General features: G+C 40.5%; 1 protein-coding gene across 1 annotated transcript in view; it reads left to right on the forward strand.

Moving 5' to 3' along the window:
* Glg1 (golgi glycoprotein 1) overlaps nucleotides 1–19234 on the forward strand; it is a 115162-nt gene that overhangs the window by 70893 nt on the left and 25035 nt on the right. The window contains 6 exon segments of the mRNA XM_052727265.1: nucleotides 1645–1828; nucleotides 2609–2823; nucleotides 11209–11330; nucleotides 13052–13153; nucleotides 15145–15298; nucleotides 17187–17324. Of these exon segments, the coding sequence (XP_052583225.1) occupies nucleotides 1645–1828; nucleotides 2609–2823; nucleotides 11209–11330; nucleotides 13052–13153; nucleotides 15145–15298; nucleotides 17187–17324 (915 nt within the window).

Raw genomic sequence — 19234 nt, forward strand, 5'->3', positions numbered from 1 at the left:
TGGATGAGGTGTTGCTACAATGATAGTTGCTACATTATATTGTTTAAGGGATAATGACTAGAAGAGCATCTGTATATAATTAGTACACATTAATATTTTTCCAAAATAATTCAAATCTATGGATCCACAGAAATGACTTTACCAAGGTATGAATGACTGATAAAGCATATACCTTCCAGAGTTGAGACACTTTTGTTTAAGTACATAAAGTATATTTGGGCACCTGATGTGGTGGTACATGCCTGTGATAACTTTCACTTAGAAGGCTAAGGCAGAAGGATTTGAAGTTTGAGACCAGTCTGGGTACATAGTGATACTCCATCTTAAAAAGCAATTGAGGACTGGCAAGATTGCTCAGAGGATAAAGGCACTTGCCACCAAGCCAGATGGCCTGAGTTCATCTGAGAACCCACGTGATTGAAGGAGAAACTCAGCCTTTGCAAGTTGTCCTCTGACCTCCACATACGTGTTGTAGTGCACCCATCCACCCCCTACACACACGCACATACAAAGTAAATAAATTAATTAAAAAAACAACAAAATATATTTGTCTTAAACTAAGAAAATGAAGCTCGAATTGTGATGCTTATAAAGTGAGAAGTCATTTGAGAGTAAAATTGGAGAAATTTTTAAATCAGAACTACATTAATGCCAGCTCTGCATTCTCAGGTAGTCTAGGCTAACCACACTAATGTCCTTCACAGGTAGCCAGTTGTTTAATTTTTCAGTATTATCTCCTTAAATGTTCTTCTTACCATTAGTCCTGTCACTAAATGGACACAAGAATCTTTTTTTTTTAAGATTTATTTATTTATTTATTTATTTATTTATTTATTTATTTATTTATTGAGTATGCAGTGTTCTACATGCATGTATGCCTGCTGCCAGAAGAGGGCACCAGATCTCATTATAGATGGTTGTGAGCCACCATGTGCCAGTGCTCTCAACGCAGCAGCCAGTGCTCTTAACCTCTGAGCCATCTCTTCAGCCCTACAAGAATCTTTTTAACACTTTGAAAACTAATTTTGCATTTCTGTCTTTTGCTTTCTTATACAGCCCAAGTATTTACTGTCTTCAGAATAAATAGAAAGTTCTATTAAACAGAACACCCAAATATAATATCAGCTGACACTTCTGCTCTTGTGCAACTTATACCAGGAGTATGGTTGAAGAGGAAAGTTTAGTGTATTAGGACCCACCAAACATCTATGTGCTGCCCTTCTAGCAACAATTAACTAACAGTTCACCATCAGATTCCAGAGTGTCCCATTGATTTACTCCTAATTCTTTTCATACTATCTATTATTTTTGTGTATGAATGTTTGACCTGTGTTTATGTTTATGCACCATGTGCATGCTGGCAGAAGTCAGAAGAGGGCTTCAGAATCCCTGGTACTGGAGTTAGGGAATGCTGTCAGCTACCATGTAGGTGCTGGGAATGGAATGTGGGTCCTCTAAAAGAGATAAAAGTGCTCTTAACTGCTGGATCATATCTCCAGGCCCTAGAGCCAGATTTTAAACAAACTTACAGATAGGCATTTTGGTTAAAATGTGCAGTTGTTGACATGCATGGTTCTGTGTTTCTGCTTGTTAGATAGCTGAGCCACATTAAGTGATCTCATTCACTTTACACTCTTTCCTCAGTGTAGAGAAGCACTAACTACACGCCAGAAGCTCATTGCCCAGGATTATAAAGTCAGTTATTCATTGGCCAAATCCTGTAAGAGTGACTTGAAGAAATACCGATGCAATGTAGAGAACCTTCCTCGGTCCCGGGAAGCCAGGCTTTCCTACCTTCTGATGTGCCTGGAGTCAGCTGTGCATAGAGGTGACTCTTCATTTCCTTTGCCCTCTCATTCCTTCCCCAGTTCCCATCCTAAGCTTTCTGTACCTGCAAGTAGTAGTTCCCTTCTGTGTTTCTTTCAGACCTTTTAATTTGTAGAACGGCTACTGAAGCATTCTTTTGAAGAGTGAGATAACATGTTACATGAGTTTTAGGTCAGAGTGATTTGACTTCAAATTATGGCTCCATTACTAAACTAACTGGCTGGGTGACTTATGTGGGGGGTTGTTGGGGGCAGGTGTTGTTGCTTTTTTTAGTTGGATCACGTTTATAGCTCAAAGACATGGGGGAGCTGTTGTGAATATTTGAAGGATAGTTTTTTCACAAACTTCAGCTGTTCAGAGCATTAGGGATTGTTCTCTGGGTTTCTTTACTGCCCCTAATAGTTTTCTTATTGATAAGACATCTGGGACTGTGGATATGTAGCTCAGTGGCTAAGTGCTATGTAACGTGAATGAAGCCATGAGTTCAACCCTCCACATCAAAAAAAGAAAGGAAAAAAAAGGGCTTCCTTTGGCAAAACATTTGCTTATTAGTTCATAAGCTCTGTAATGTACAACCCTGCAGGATAAACCTGGGTCTCTGGAGACTGTTTACTTTATGCTGCTGAAGCTTTTGCCAAGATCTAAGCATTTCAATGTAGATATTAATTCCATCCAGAAAGGTTATGACTTTTTCTTTTCCAGACAGAAAAGTGTGCTTTAATGTGTAAAGATTACAGGTCCTCAAGCTCACTTTTCGTAACTGTATGACTTACCCTAACAGGTCGACAAGTGAGCAGTGAGTGCCAAGGGGAGATGTTAGATTACCGACGCATGCTGATGGAAGATTTCTCTCTGAGCCCTGAGATCATCCTGAGCTGCCGAGGGGAGATTGAACACCACTGCTCTGGATTGCATCGGAAAGGGCGAACCCTCCACTGTCTGATGAAAGTAGTTCGGGGTGAAAAGGGGAACCTTGGAATGAACTGCCAGCAGGCGGTAAGGGAAAATATTTCTACTGCCACCTTGTTAAGATTACTATTGTTGTGATGAAACACCATAACCAAAACCAACTGGAGAGCAAAGGGTTTATTTTAAATACTCACTCTTTCACGTCATAGTTCATCGTTGAACGAAGCCACGGCAGGAACTCAGGCAGGATTCTGGAGTAGGAGCTGATGCAGAGGCCATAGACAGGTGCTGCTGGCTGACTTGCCCCCTGTGGCTTGCTCAGCCTACTTTTTTATAGATCCCAGGACCACCTCCCCAGAGATGGCACCACCCACAATGGCCTGGGCCCTCCCACATCAATCACTAATTAAGAAAATGCCCTACAGGTTTGCATACAGCTTGATGTTATAGAGACATTTTCTCAGTTGAGGATCCTTCTCTCAAATGACTCTAGCTTGTGTCAAGTTGATACAAAAACTAGCCAGAACAACTGTCACATTTTATCAGCCAAGGAACTTTTACCTAACAGGCAGTTTCTCTAGATTACTTCTGACATCACAGTGAACATCAGATACTAACGATAGACAAAAATATTGTTCCTATGGGCAGGTTTTAATAAGGATGTAGAAGTTGCTACACAACAAAGCTTGAATTCATAATCAATAAAAAACAGCTCTGGAGTTGGGCAAAGACAATGCCCAACTTGCCAAATTGGATTCCTAAATGCAGAATAAAGGCAAATCAGTTTCTGCAAAATCAAGGAAGGCTGTTAGCAGAAGAGAACTTGCCTGTCTCAACAAGTTTGATTGAGTTGAAATTGAGAGCTGACATGAATGGAAAATTTCTGGCAGTTTCTTCTTTCACAGTTGTGTCACAAGCCTGAATCATTTTCAGAATCACACTGTCTTTATTCATTAACCAGGGCAACTATGAATAGAAAGGTCTTTTCTTTCACCAGCTCCAAACTTCACAGGAAAGGATGTAAAGGCGGTTGGGAGAAAATAAAGTGACTCTTGATCCAGTGTTCATAAGCAATCCAATAACTGAAGATCACAATATAAAGTCAACAGAATACCATTTAATGCCTTTGTCTCATTACCTTTGCCCATGTTTGTTGCTTTTTAATTGGATAATGAAGCCTTATGCACTTTAAAATACCAAATACAGCAGTGGTGCTCTCTACAATGACTTTCCCTTTAGGAAGCATGAAAGACACTTTAGTTTTATAACCTAAGTGTCACTTTAGAAAACCACGGTTCAGGACTAGAGAGATGGCTCAGCAGTTAAGAGCACTGGCTGCTCTTCCCATGGACCCAAGTTCAATTCCATGCGCCCACATGACAGCTCACAACTGTCTGTAACTCCTGTATCTGACACCTTCACACAGACATACATGCAGGCAAAACACCAATGCACACAAAACAAAAATAAGTAAGTTATTTTTGAAAAAAGAAAGAAAACCACAATTCATTCTATACTCTGTTTTTGGTATTTTTATTAAAAACTAAATATTACTTGAATTTTATTTTATAGCTAATCATGTAAAAATCAGAATTTCAGTCTATAACAAAATTTGATAGTCTGAAATGAAACACAAGCTTATATAAGTTTTGGATATGGAATAAAATTTCACCTTAGCTTCTTTTAACCCTGACCCACAGTAGATAGTATTGCAGTTCTATTATGCATCTTATGGTGGGGTGACAACTGTAGCCTCTTCTCAAATAGTAAATCAGCTAGGAGGAAGGCTTCTGGAGCCTACCGTGGACTGCGTTGTTGAAGATAGTTCCTCTGGAGTCCTCCTTGATGGCAGTTGCCCTGGGTGCCCTCCACGCCAATGAATATGCTGCTGCAGTCCAGGATGAATCAGGAGACAGCTCTGCTGCATTTGCTTTTCATCCTTATTTTCATCTAGAAAGGTTGTGGAAGGAGAATAGGGGCAAAAATCTATCTCTGCTCAGCCTGCACCTGTTGCAAAGTGTTCAGGAAAAGAAAAAAAATTTTAAGGACATAGTTCACTCCCCAGGCTTTCTGAAAGTTAGCTTGTTGAAAGAACTAGTGACTCAGCTTCAAAGATAAATAAGTACCACCCACATCACCCTTTGTACCCAGAAAAATTACTTTCCAAAGTAGCCACAAGTAGTGAACTATGTGGTTTTGACTACATTAAGACTAGCTTAGGAAAGAAACACTTCATTTTTATTGTATAGATTTTTTTTTTAGCCTTTTTTTTTTTAACCACAAAAACTAAAGGCATTTCTCCAAAGGGAGAGAGTCTTCCTTAGTTTTCTATATTATCCATCCTTAAACTGAATGCTTTAAAGCAATTTGTATGGATTTCTTTTCAGTTTAAAAGTTTTCTTCCTTGACACAGCAAACTTCAATATATGTAATTGACCATTAATTTTTTCATCTCTGCTTGGATTAATTTAATGATCTGCTAACAGTCATAAGCAAGTACTGAGCTGTAAAGCATGTGAATAACTATTATCTTAGTGTATGCTTCTCCAAATTTACCATGATCGCCAACTATTAAGTTCTCTTGGGTTATGACTAATGGAGTTCAGTCCATGCTTTCTCACACCAGGGAAGACTACTGCACAATCTACTCTTCAGGCAAATTCTCTCTGAAGGTTTTTTTTTTTTTACTTCTAGGGGCCAGAATATATGTACAATTATAACGTCAGTTTATATTGTTTTGGTTTTGTTTTTGCTTACTTTGAGGCAGGATCTCTCTATGTAGTCCTGGCTGTTCTAGAACTTGCTATGTTTACCAGTCTAGTTTTGAACTCAAAGAGGTCCTCCTGCCTCTGCCTCCCAAGGCCTGGGTTTAAAGGTGTTCATCACTGCATCTATCTCAGTTTGTATTCTTTTTGTTTGTTTGTTTGGAGGGAGGGAGGTTTGGTTTTTTTTTCAAGACAGGGTTTCTTTATGTATCCCTTGCTGTCCTGAAACTAGCTCTGTAGACCAGGCTGGCCTCGAACTCAGAGATCCACCTGCCTCTGCCTCCCAAGTGCTGGGATTAAAGGCATGTGCTACTACCTCCCAGCTCAGTTTGTATTTTAATCATATATTTTCCACACACCCATCACTAAATTGTAGAATGACAATGATTCCTGGAATTGTTAGCCTACTAGACTCTAGGGGACATTAGAAAAAGATGTCACTCACTATCTTGATCTTGGTCATCAGGTATCATAACTTACTCACAAAGTATTTTTCCTACCAGCAAACCACAGTATTCTGTAGCCTTTTCAAATAACCACCAAAAATTTACCAAAACACCTTCCATCCTAGAATATTAACGTTTTTTCCATATTTCTTCCTTTGTGACTTGTAGGATAGTAGAATGAATTGGAATCTTTACTTCCTTTTATCTGCAATGTATGATAAGTGTGTAAAAGGGCCAGAACCTTCATATGAACCCCTGTGTGATCACAGGTCAGATGTGTACAAATCGGAGAAGACTCCAAGAAAGGATAAACCATTGTAGACAAAGCAGGTAAAACAGCAGAAGTGGACTCATACCTTTGAGTCCCAACAAGAACTACAGATTTGGGCATTTTTCTTCTGTCCAGAAAGCCAGGTATAAGTTGGACAGAGATTTTTGGCCTGGTGAGAAGCACTTTTAGGTTTACATTTAGACATATTTAGATGACATCTAAGACAGATCCAAAATGTTGAGCTTGTGACTGAACAGTAAGTAGTAATTGCTCTACCAGCTCATCAGGACTTTTAAATGTTAAGCTCTGAACCATAGAACAGGAGAGTAATCTGAAACATATCTCATTTTACACTCATATCTGAACCTTTATGACTTATTTAAACTTTTATATCTTAGAACATTTTTTTAAAAAAGTGAGCTAACAAGCTAGCTATGGCCTTGCAGAAGGATCTGGTTGTCTGATGCTGCCATGCTGACAAAGTTAGAGCTAGCCTAGCCATCAATACTGTCAGAGATCTGAGAAGGATAAACTATATCTGAGTGTAGACCAAGAAGCTTCCAATCCCATAAATTACAGGGACCAATCCCTACCCAGGTCTCCATAGCATTGGAGGCACCAGTCAGAACAGCATCAATCTTCTTCCACCATCAGGCCCATAAGGCAGAGTATTTTTCCTGTGGAATAGGGATATGGAAGACTGACCTTGACCAGGCAAAAGGGTGTAATCAATTTTAGTGTCCTACTGCTTGTCCACAGTCTGGGCTGGGTCCTGGCGGCAGGTGTTGCATTGGGGCATCTTGCCCTGTGGTCAGCGTTGTCATAATCCAGGCAGAGACGTTGTGGTACCTCGTACATAATCTTTGGAGACCTTGGGTCACTACTAGGATCTGGAAGCCTGTCTGATATAATAAACTTTTAGATCAACATTTAAATGCCATATTCTGCAGATCTCTGAAGTATGAGGGCCGTCCAGGTGTCTGAATAGACGAACGTTGTTTCTAATTACTTGTTTCAAGCTCAACCCTGAAAACATATGCAAGGAACTGACTAAATGAGTAAACTTATTTCTGTAATATTATATCAGTACTTATTTACCCTGACTATAATTAAAAAGGAACTTGATTACTTATGACTGACTATTAAAAACAATGCTTTTAAGTTGAAGCTCTTCTAGCATCAAATGCAGGTTCGGTAAAGAAGCCAAAACAAAATATCAATATATGTATCAGCTTATTCAAATAACTTAAGTTTAACAAACTTAGCAAATACAAGGAGGCTAGACAACATTCTTAAGCCTGAATGTACCTTGGGTAAGGAGAAACATTTTTAAGTCTTTGGTTTTTAACCATAAAAACTGTTCTTAAAAGATTAAGATCTCTCAAATGTCTTTTGTAATAACAATAAAGTACCTTTTTTTTTTTACTTTAAGGGGGAGAAAACATGGCATCATCATAATCTGTGTAAAGTAAAACCAAGCTCCAGAGTACAAACAATCCCAAAGTTCAATATCTGGGACTCATTTATAATCTTTTTGGTTCTTTTACTTAGAGGCTTGGATGATTTCTTTGACCCTACCTTTGGCAGCACATACATGCTTTCAGTGATCATCACCTGACACTGGAAAACCGCTAAGGTCCACCACTGCAACCAGACTCTTTCCTGTCATATATTTGCAAACCTCAGCTGTTTCCTATGATCCTTTTATGTTTTTAAAATCATTATCATTTTACATGGGTAAATCTTAAATTACAAAGTTTAGCTGCCAGAGCAAGGTATATTTCTGTGTATAAAAGCATTGATGTGTAGCTTTAATATTTATCAAATATCTTATTTATTAAACATCTGTTGTTATATATTTAAATTTTAAGTACTTAGGTGTTATATATATATATATTTAAAACAATAATTACTTGCACACATACACACAGTTGGATCCAAGTTACATACATACATATATACAGTTAAAGCTTGCTTATATTTCCAAGTCACATACCTGTCCATATACACACATAAGCAGTTTGCAGAATCAGCCATTTTTAAGATGAAAACCAACCAGAATTAACTTTTAAATTTAGTATTTGCAGGTATAAGAAACCATAATAAACAGTTGATTGACCTTTTATATCATAGCCTCATATAGGGAGTGACATTTTATTCTTGGAGCCAGACTCTGATCAGGTTTTTTAGCCCCAGGGCAGGTCTTGGGAGCCCCACCCAATAGCATGGGAGATGAAGAGGACGGGAAGGCATGCACCATGGGGACAAAAGATTGCTGTTAATCTCAGATTTTTAAGTACACGAGAGCGGCAGACTAAAAGTGACTCCATGCCCTGGCTGGGCCCACAGACCTGTCAGCTGTGACCCTGGAAGGGCAGTTAGTTTTCCATCAACCCCCACATTCTGAGCTCCTCCAGGCTCCAGCTGGCTCCCGCCAGCTCTGCCCCGATGCTCACAGGCTGCCTAGCCCTCTCAGTGGTGCCCTAGGTCCCAGGCAGCAGCTGTGCAGCCGCTGCCTACGCTCTGGTCAGAGAGAAAGGAAGCAATGAGGGAGTTCAGTTAGTGGCCACCACCCCCCCCAGCAAAGGGGAAAAACCTGTGACGCCCCAGTGTAAAAATCTTTTTACCTTAGCCAAATTGTTGGGGCGTCTACCTGCCCCTTTGAGACCCTCCAGGAGAATCTGACAGTCCAGGTGAGTCTAGGGCACCACGAGCAGCGCCAGCGGGAGCGCGAATCCCGCCCTGGCGGGAGCACAAGTCCCGCCCAGGCAGCAGAGAAAAAGGGCCGCAGGAGCGGAACATGGGGGGGGGTGCTGGAAGGCGAGGGGAGGGGGAGTGTGTGGATAAAGGGGAAGCGAGGTCGGGAATTAAGAGGTAGAGACAGACAAAGACAGATAAAACATAAAACATAAAATGGACAGACACAGTCTGCGCGGTAGTTGATTTGGCCACAAAACCGAAAGCACAAATTCAAATGGGAGTGGCGGCGAACGGCCTTGCTCCCCCAGGGAAGGAGAGACTCATCTCCTTTTTTCAGATCACTCCAGAGGAGACCTCCAGAATGGGGACCCGGGGACATCTGAGCACATCTGCTCCCCATGCAAGTCCCAAGTCCTGCACACTTCTGGAGGGACTGAATACAAATGCCAAATCAACCAGACAAAGGACAAGGACACAATAACAAAACATAGATCGAGCTCGTTTTTACCTCCAACCGGCAGAGTGGAGGTCCAGGGGCACCCCAAAAATCTCGGTGGGACCTCCAATGATAGACCCCAAAATCTAGGGTCTCAAATGGGCACCCCAAGAACCCAGACTCCAGTCCAGTTGATGCAACAGCAAGAGGTGTTTATGTACAGAATTGACTGTACAGACGGGCAAACTCTTGTCCTGAGAGCAAGAGTCGCATCTTACTGCAGCCACATGGGGTTTTTAAAGGAAAAACCCACAAAAACCACAAGATTACAATTCTCATACAATTTCGTTTCGATTGATTTATGTCTAGAGGCTAACTTCATAAGATCATGGTCTGGTTACAGAGTGATCACAGAGGGGGTACAGTTTCATCAACAGGTACATTCTTCCTGAAACCTCAAGGGGGGGGGGGTGGAGCTTACACAAAGGTCACAGTGGTCCTTCCTGGAACACTTGCAATTATCCCAGTCACAATTAAGCACATCTCTGAGAGATCATCTCTTTACATTGTTATATTGTGGCAAGGGTGATTGAGTAGTGGCTGAGTCAGGTTGCCCTTGGAACTAGATTTTTAGTTTCTCATTTCCTGGGGCTTGGGGGGTATAAGCCTGAAGGGTTAGGGTCTTTCAATAACATAAAAATACAGGATAAAATAGAGTGGGGGGGGGAGAATAGAGTGCGGAAACTGAGAGGCAGATGAACTTGTGCAGTTCTCAAATCTAGTGCTCCACAGGAACAGAACCATTACTTAACCCTGGGTCTTCTGGTCTAAGTTAGTGCTCCGCTCTGGAAAGGATGGGCCGAGCAAAGTAGATGAGAAGGAATGTATCCTCAGTTTCATGTGCTTTACAGCAGACATTTGGGAGTGTTAAGGTATAAATGTAGTTGGCAAAAACTAAGAAATTGTAACAATTCTTGTTTCCTTTTCTTTTTTTAATTTATTTAACTTTATTTTATGTACACTGGTGTGAAAGTGTCAGATCTCTTGGAACTGGAGTTACAGATAGTTGGGAGCCGCCATTTGGGTGCTGGGAATTGAACTCAGGTCCTCTGGAAGAGCAGCCAGTGTTCCTAACCCCTGAGCCATCTCTCCAGCCCTTGTTTTCTTTTCTTATTTTTGTTTTGTTTGTTGTTTTTGTTTGTTGTTTGTTGTCTGTCTGTTTTTCGAGACAGCGTTTCTCTGTGTAGCCCTAACTGTCCTGGAACTCACTCTGTAGACCAAGCTGGATAAACTCAGAGATCATCCTGCTTCTACCTCCTGAGTGCTGGGATCAAAAGTATACACCCTCACCCACCCAGAACATTCTTGTTTTCTAATTCCAGCTGTGAGTTAATTCAATCTCTCACATCCGCCTTAATAATAAAACACAGTATACTTGTCATGTGCCAGTGTTGGTGTAGCGAAATTAACAGCCTTGTGAGGACCAGACCAAATTGCTCTCTAATTGGAGCTGTCTTTTCTTTACTCTTTTCAACTCTGGCTTCCTTCTAAGCAGCAGGTTGAGAAATCTGATTAGCAGGAGGGAGCCTGCATGGCACATTGTAAGGACTTGTTTGCAGATGCCCAGTGAAGGGTCCAACCGGGTAAATATGCAATTGCCACAGTGAGTGCAACAGAAAACCTGGAACAAGTGGAGAAAACAGTTGGAAACTGTTCCGTCTGCATTTTTCAACTTGGCCAGTAACATTTGTAGAACCTTGTTAGATTGTGTTGTGATGTCCTGGACTGAGCATCTGATGATGATATGACATTGTTCTTCTCTGTTCCTAAATTACCTTTTTTTTTCCAACCCAGCTTCAGACACTGATTCAGGAGACTGACCCTGGTGCAGATTACCGCATTGATCGGGCTTTGAATGAAGCTTGTGAATCTGTAATCCAGACAGCCTGCAAACACATACGCTCCGGAGACCCAATGTAGGTTCTCTGACTTGTCACACTTTGTTGTATTTTATCTGGCAGGACAGAGAACATTCCCTCAAGTGACTTTTGAGTAACTTAACATCTTGACTGAAATATTGTTGAGCAGTGACACATACCAAACTTTTGTTAAAGCTAATATTGAAATTGAGACTTCTGGTAGGCCTCATCCATGATGAAGAGACATCTAAACCAGAACTGCTGACAATGTCTGGGCATATATGGGCCTTGCGTCGTCACTGAGTAACCTCCTACAATTCAGAGGCACTCAGGATAAAGGGACATTGTACACTGGCACTCTGTCCTTTTCATCCTTTTGTGCATTGACTACTTGAAAACCATCTGAGAGCAGTTAGTCATAATTGAGACTGAAGACAAAATGGGATATTTAGAAGCTATGGCCATAGGCAAACTGAATAGTGACATTTTATCCAAGATAGCAGAAGGCTAACTAAATGATGAAATTAATTTAAAATATTTGATTTTCATTTGTTTTATTCCATATGATGTGAAAGCAGTTTGCAAGTAAAACCAGATTGCAAGTAAGAACAGATTTCCTGTTTTACATAACTTTTTCGTTGGTTGGTCGGTTGATTTTGTTTTGTTTTGTTTTCATAGTTTTTTTAGACAGTGTTTCTTTGTGCTATCTTGGAACTCACTTCAACTCAGAGATTACATGCCTGCCTCTGCCTCCCAAGTGCTGGGCTTAAAGGCATGTGCCACCACTGCCGGCTTACATAACTCTTTATAGCTTGCATCTGGCAGTGCCTAACAGTGAAGTAAATGCAGTCCAGGCTTATCATCATTCTTCTATGTGAAAGCTCCTGCTGCTCACATTGCAGTAAGGAATTAAAATGCTATTCTTGCTTAAAGCTTTTTATGTTGGTAAAGAGGTAGATGTGTGTACTTAGACTAAGAATGTTTATAGTATAATAACTGTGTCAACCAGAAAAGGGACAAGGGAAAAGAAGGAAATGCATTTTATGTGTATGATCTTTTCCCAGCATACATGTCTGTGCACTACTTGTTTGCCTGGTAACACACAGTGGCCAGCATGGGGCGTCAGATTCCCTGGAATCAGAGGAGTTATGGGGGTGCTGGGAATTGAGCTGAGTCCTGTTGAAGAGTAATCAGTGCTCTTAAACACTGACACATCTCTCCATCTCCAACACTTTGATTAAATACAACATGTAGCACTTTGCTAGGTCTTGATTTGAACAAACATTTAAAAAGACATGAGATAGTTGAAAATATTTGAGGGGACACAATAGGATTTTATTTTATATGAAGGATTTACCTTTTTGTTGTTGCTGTGGTTATGATAATCTCAAATTTTAGAGAAATAGAATGAAGTATTTACTGAGAATTGCTCCAGTTATCAGCAAGAGACTGAGTTAAAACAAATTTGGTTATAGGTTCACAAAAGCTCTGGGGAAGGAAAGTAGTCTGTACACTATTTTCTACTCATGTATATATTGTAAAGTTTTTACAGTAAATGATTAAAAGAAAGCTGTTACACAGATCTTACGTATGCAGAATTGGAAATGCAAAATCACTTAAAGCTGGTAGAAGAAATAATTACTGTCAAATTCAGCTAATTTGTGTGCTTCTCAGAAAAATAAATCATATCACCCTAGGGAAATACTGTATTAAAATAAGTGTTAGAGCCTGTCATCAGAATGTTTCCTTCATTACAATTTCACTTCTGTTATGACCAGGATTCTGTCATGTCTGATGGAACACTTATACACAGAGAAAATGGTGGAAGACTGTGAACACCGTCTCTTAGAGCTGCAGTATTTTATCTCTCGGGATTGGAAGTGAGTATTTTAAAACCAGTAGAAGGCATGGCCTCATTCTGTCTTCTTGTGTGGTCAGTATCAAATGGATGGGTTTTCATGTGGGAAGAATTTAATGGTTTATCAGTGTGTACCTATGCATAATGTGTGGGAGTTTATTTGCCACAGTGAGCATGTGGGAGCCAGAGGACAGCTTGATGGAGTCAGTTCCTTGCCCTCCACTCTTACATAGGCTCTGAGGATCAAACTATGGTCACCAGGCTTGCAACATAAAGTGCTTTAACCATGGAACCATCTCACCAGCCCACATGTGTTTTTAAACCCAGGGCTTCATACTTATAGAGTACACACTCCTCTACTAAGCTGTGTCCCCATACCCCACTTTTATATTTTATGATAATCAGTAACAAGTTAACAAATTCTTTTCAAATTCTGGGATAGCTAACTATCTCCAACCCCCAGAAAACCTATTCTTACTACTTCTAGAGCAGTATCTAAAAGCAGAGTCAGCCCACTGCCAGTCTGTAGGGATGCCAAGCATCCCTGTTTGCCACTACTTTGGAAATTGGACTCAAATAATTTCTGATACCACAAATATCTGTTGTGAGGGAGTCCTAGTACCTGTGCAGACAGCAAGAGCATCTTCAGCTTTGATTCTAAAAAGATAACTGCATAAATGACAGTTTTCTAATCCTTCTCTCATCCTATTAGCAAAATAAAAAGAAAGGATGAGTGCTCTCTTACATGTAGTCAGAATCACTGTAGTTTTTTGGCTGTGTTCACCTCTTCTTTCTGTGCTATTTTCTTTCCTTCTCCAGTGCTGCTGACACTGGATTTTACTGCTGCTTCTGCCTCCCATAATCAGCTGCTTCCTGTTTAACTTGCTTAAATCTTTACCCTTTCTTGATGGTTAATTTATTAATTTTGTTCACATGTGTCAATGGAAAAGGTTACTTGAGGTTTGATGTATTTTTGTCTGGAAGATTAGTCTGGAAGGCCAGGCATTGTGGCACATGAGTGCACATATATATAATGGAGACTGAAGCAAAAATATTGCAAGTTCAAGATTGCCCTTGACTGCATAGCAAGACCCTGTTTCAAATAAACAAACTAGGTATGGAAAGGATCAAAGGAAACTGTATGATAGCTTTCCCAAGCTTCCTCAAACCATCTGAACTGAAATAACTTGAGTTTACAGCATGTCTCCCTAATCAAGACAGTGATTTCTCCTCCTCAACTCTTTCTCCTAGGATCAAAAATGTGCTTCATAATCTCTTAAAAGCTTAATACTAGCCTCTCTCCTGCCATTAAATAGATCCTCCTACAGTTGACAATAGAATGTGAACAATCAGGTATCCCTTGGTCTGATTTGAGGAAAAAAAACCAGTTCAACACATGATCCACTGTCTTTAGTTGATTCAAAGTTACATGTTTTATAATTTGATAAGCAATTTTCAGGCAAATTAAAGAAACCACTACTTTATCTTCCATAGGAAGATAAAGAGAACATTTTTGTTGTTGAGTGTTCTGAGTAGAAGACTGTTTTTCCTGTCATTTCCTGATCTTGTTGAAGCTAGTGCATCAGATAAGGTTGCACTGCATTCATCCTAGGAAAAAGTACTTAGTGAAAGATTGCCTAGGCTAACAACAAACCTAGCTCTACTCTGCTGCCTGGCCTGCTGGGTCTTACAGTTAGGAATAGTAGGTACCTTACAGCACTAGAATGACTTCTTTGAGGGAGACTAGATGTCTTCTGTGTGAAAGTTAACAGGTTTCTGAAGGTTGACTATTGTGTCATTGTGAGTGGCGTTTAGAGTGGTGTGTGGCTACTTATGCCTGTAATCTGTGTTTAGGAGGTGGAGGCAGGAGGACCAAGAGTTCATCCTTCAAAGCTAGCCTGAGTTCTAAGGGACCTTGTCTGAGGGGGGGCGTGGGGAGACAGCAAAAACCCTGAGCATGTCTGGGAAAGAAAATATGGAAGGAATGCTTCTCTTTTCACTTTAACCTTATAGGTTGGACCCTGTATTATACCGAAAATGCCAGGGAGATGCTTCTCGCCTTTGCCATACCCATGGTTGGAATGAGACCAGTGAACTCATGCCTCCTGGAGCTGTGTTTTCTTGTTTATATAGGCACGCCTACCGTACAGAAGAGCAAGGAAGGAGGGTATGCTGTCACCCTTGGTTTCTTCTTAATGCCGTTTGTTTCCTTCCTGTTCTGGTGTATGTGGCGGGATGGGAGGGTGTTTACCACTAGAAACATAATCATTCAGTGAGTATCCCTGCTGGTACAGTTGTCCGCCAGCTTCTTTCCTGTGTGTTGTTGGTTTTGTTTTTTGTTTTAAACAAAGTATATGGGGAAACATTTCCGGGTTTTCTCTCTAAATTTCCAAAATACGAATCACAAATGGACAGTTAAATTCTGCTGTTCTAACTTTATTTAGTCTTAAAGACCCATTAGAAGCTTTTAGCCAGGATACAAATGGTCCTTTAGCCTTGTGCCTTTTACAGCCAAACACAAGTGCTTTATATTAACGAGATCTCTCTGTCAATGCACTAGTTGGAGCAGAAACTTCAATACCAGCTTCTTGGCAATTCCCTGCCCCAGTTGCCACCCTTTGGTGAGATATTTGTGTGAGCTTAGCTGTCTTCTGGTGCCACACAGACATGCTGCTTGCTCTCATTCTGAGACCCTATTGAATGTCATTTCTGCATATGTTACAGATTGTAGCCATGTTATTACTTTACGTACCTGAGTACAGATACCCCTTCTCTGCCTAGTGTAACTGTCTAGGATTCAGAACCAGGAGATAGAGTTAGGAAGTGTCATACTTCAGTTGCTAAAATCCTGGCCCAGTTTTTATTCTGTCATATCAGAAAACATAGTATTTCTCATTAGCTACAGATGCTCCCATATCCTGGTATCTGGTTAGTCATAACAGCAGGGGTTCTTTCTCATGTAAAGAAAGAGTAGAATCTCTTGTGCTAACTTTTTAGATTTTTTTTATTACATTTTTATTTTGTGTTCACATACCCAGAGACACTTGTCATGGTATGCATGTAGAAGCCAGAAAACGACTTGGAAATGTTTATTTCTTCTTCCACCATGGGAGTCCCAGGGATCATCAGGCTCAGCAGACGTGCCTTTACCCACTAAACCGTCCCACCATACCCCTTATGCAAGATTTAAAAAAAAATAATTCCTACAGAATTGAACTGAAATTCACAGAACATAAAATTAGCCCTTTACAGGGAAAAAAATCAGTGGTATTTGGTGCATTCACAGTATTGTATAAATATTTATTCTGTGACTCTGAAAGGGAACTCATTGGGCCTGACTCAGTGGGTAAATGTGCTTGTTGCTGAGCCTTATGCTGAGTTCAACCTCCATAACCCACTCCTGTAAGTTGTCTTCTGATCCACACATATGTCATGGCACTTGGACAACTACTGTACACACAGGCACAAATAAGTAAACAAATAAATAGAGGTCATTTTTTAAAAAGTAAAGTGAAACCCCATACCCACTAAGGTCTGTGATCCTGCCTCAGGTGTGTGTTTGTTCTGGGCATCCATGTTTTGGTGTTCACCTGTTCCACCCTTGGCTCATTCTATGTAATTTGCCTATGACATACAGCCCTGGCTGTGTAATCGATGTTCTGTCATTGCCTGCATGCAGCATGTATGTGTAAGTCTTGCCCCAGTCAGATCTAATATGTTACCATACTCATGGAATAGCAAGATAATGTTGCTAAACAAAACCCTGCTTTGGATGGATCTGGTTCACTTTTTTTTTCTTTTCCTTCGGGATACTCTCAGAAAAGGACATCATCTAATGGAAAATGCTGACTGTATTCCTGCTTGGAGAAATTTCAACTTCAACAGTTCCCTAAAGCATTTAATTCTTATCCTAGAAAATCTAATTTGGTATAAAGTTGGGGAGTAAACTACAGGGCTAGTTATTAGTTTGCTGATAAGAGATTTGTTCTGCCTAGGGACTTCATATATTTACTTTTGTTATCTTTAAAGTCTTTTGCTCATTCTTTCTCATGTAGCTTTCACGAGAATGCCGGGCTGAAGTACAAAGGATCCTACACCAGCGTGCCATGGATGTTAAGCTGGATCCTGCCCTCCAGGATAAGTGCCTGATAGATCTTGGGAAATGGTGTAGTGAGAAAACAGAGACTGGGCAGGTTGGTGACAGAGCTGCCATTTGCTTTCTCTGATCATAATGTTAGTGATTCATATTTAATGTAAAGTACCCATGGAGTCCATCTTAGTATTTGCTGGTGTGATTTTTTTTGTATTTTCAGTCTTCTTTCTAGAAGAAACCCACCAGAGGTTTTTGTTTGTTTGTTTTTGTTTTTTGCTTTTATGTAAGAATAGTTATATTTTTCATATGTTTTAATGTTATGGTTTCTTTATTATTAGAGTTGATTATTTTCCCTCTTTATGTAATGTTTAGAGCCAAGGGGACTGGGGAGATGGCTCAGAGGTCAGCAGCACTTGTTATTCTTTCAGAGGACCCAGTTCCTAGGACCTGGGCAGCTCACATGGCAGCTCACAACCATCTGTAACTCCAGTTCCAGAAAATATAATGCCACCTTCTGACCTTCGAAGGCCCAGGCATGCACATGGTGCACATATATACATTCAGGAAAAACACTTATGTATTTAAACTAAAAGAAATTTTAAAATTTTTAGAAAGAAAGAAAGAAATCTTAGAGCCAGAGTATGTCCTGCTCTGACACGTATGTAAGATTTTGTGGTAGGCATTTTTTGTGCTAGGCATTCCATTTTCCTTAACATATTTTTCTTTTCTTTCCTCATTTTTTTTTTTTTTTTTTTTTTTTTTTTTTTTTTTTTTTTTTTGGTTTTTCGAGACAGGGTTTCTCTGTGTAGCTTTGCGCCTTTCCTGGGACTCACTTGGTAGCCCAGGCTGGCCTCGAACTCACAGAGATCCGCCTGCCTCTGCCTCCCGAGTGCTGGGATTAAAGGCGTGCGCCACCACCGCCCGGCTTCTTTCCTCATTTTAACTTATTTTATTTTCTATTTTTTTTCTTTAATTGAATTAGGAAGACTTTTTTTTTAAAGGTTTATTGATTTATTATGTATACAGTGTTCTGCCTGCATGTGTCCTTGCAGGCCAGAAGAGGGCACCAGATCTAATTGCAAATGGTTGTGAGCCACTATGTGGTTGCTGGGAGTTGAACTCAGGACTTCTGGAAGAGCAAGCAGTCAGTGCTCTTAACCACTGAGCCACCTCTCCAGCCCAAAATGAAGGAAAGACGTTTTTGTTTTGTTTTGTTTTGTTTTTCTGTTTGTTTGTTTTGTTTTTCGAGACAGGGTTTCTCTGTGTAGCTTTGCACCTTTCCTAGAACTCACTTAGTAGCCCAGGCCTCGAATTCACAGAGATCCTCCTGGCTCTGCCTCCCGAGTGCTGGGATTAAAGGCGTGTGCCACCACCGCCCAGCTTATTTTTTTAATTTACTTTCTAACGTTATATGCTACATTAAATCCTTTTGTGATTGCCAGAGTATTTTGTGGTGTATGTGTGTGTGTGTGTGTGTGTGTGTGTGTGTGTGTGTGTGTGTGTGTGTGTATAAATAAATAAAAGTTCTGGGGCCTGGCGGTGGTGGCGCACTCTTTTAATCCCAGCACTTGGGAGGCAGAGGCAGGCAGATCTTTCTGAGTTTGAGGCCAGCCTGGGCTACAGAGTGAGACCCAGGAAAGGCGCAAAGCTACACAGAGAAACCCTGTCTCAAAAAACAAAACAAAACAAAGTTCTGAATGCACCAATAGATAATGTGATTGCTGTAGCACAGCCCTACAAGATGCATGGAAATGTAGTATTTTTCCACTTTGTTGAAAGTCACACATAGCTAGAAATGGTAGCACATGCTCTTAATCTCAGAGCAGTTTGGTGGTGGAAACAAGACATCAGTTCAAAGATAGCTTTGGCAGCCAGGCATGACTCACTCCTTTAATCCCAGCACCCAGGAGGCAAAGGCAGGTGGGTCTCTGTGAGTTTGAGGCCAGCCTGGTCTACAGAGTGAGATCCTGTCTCAAAAAACAAAAACAACAACAAAAAGATAGTCTTTGG

This window comes from Peromyscus californicus, unplaced genomic scaffold (genome assembly GCF_007827085.1).
Source record: "Peromyscus californicus insignis strain IS unplaced genomic scaffold, ASM782708v3 Scaffold_8__1_contigs__length_139910024, whole genome shotgun sequence".
Lineage (NCBI taxonomy): Eukaryota > Metazoa > Chordata > Mammalia > Rodentia > Cricetidae > Peromyscus > Peromyscus californicus.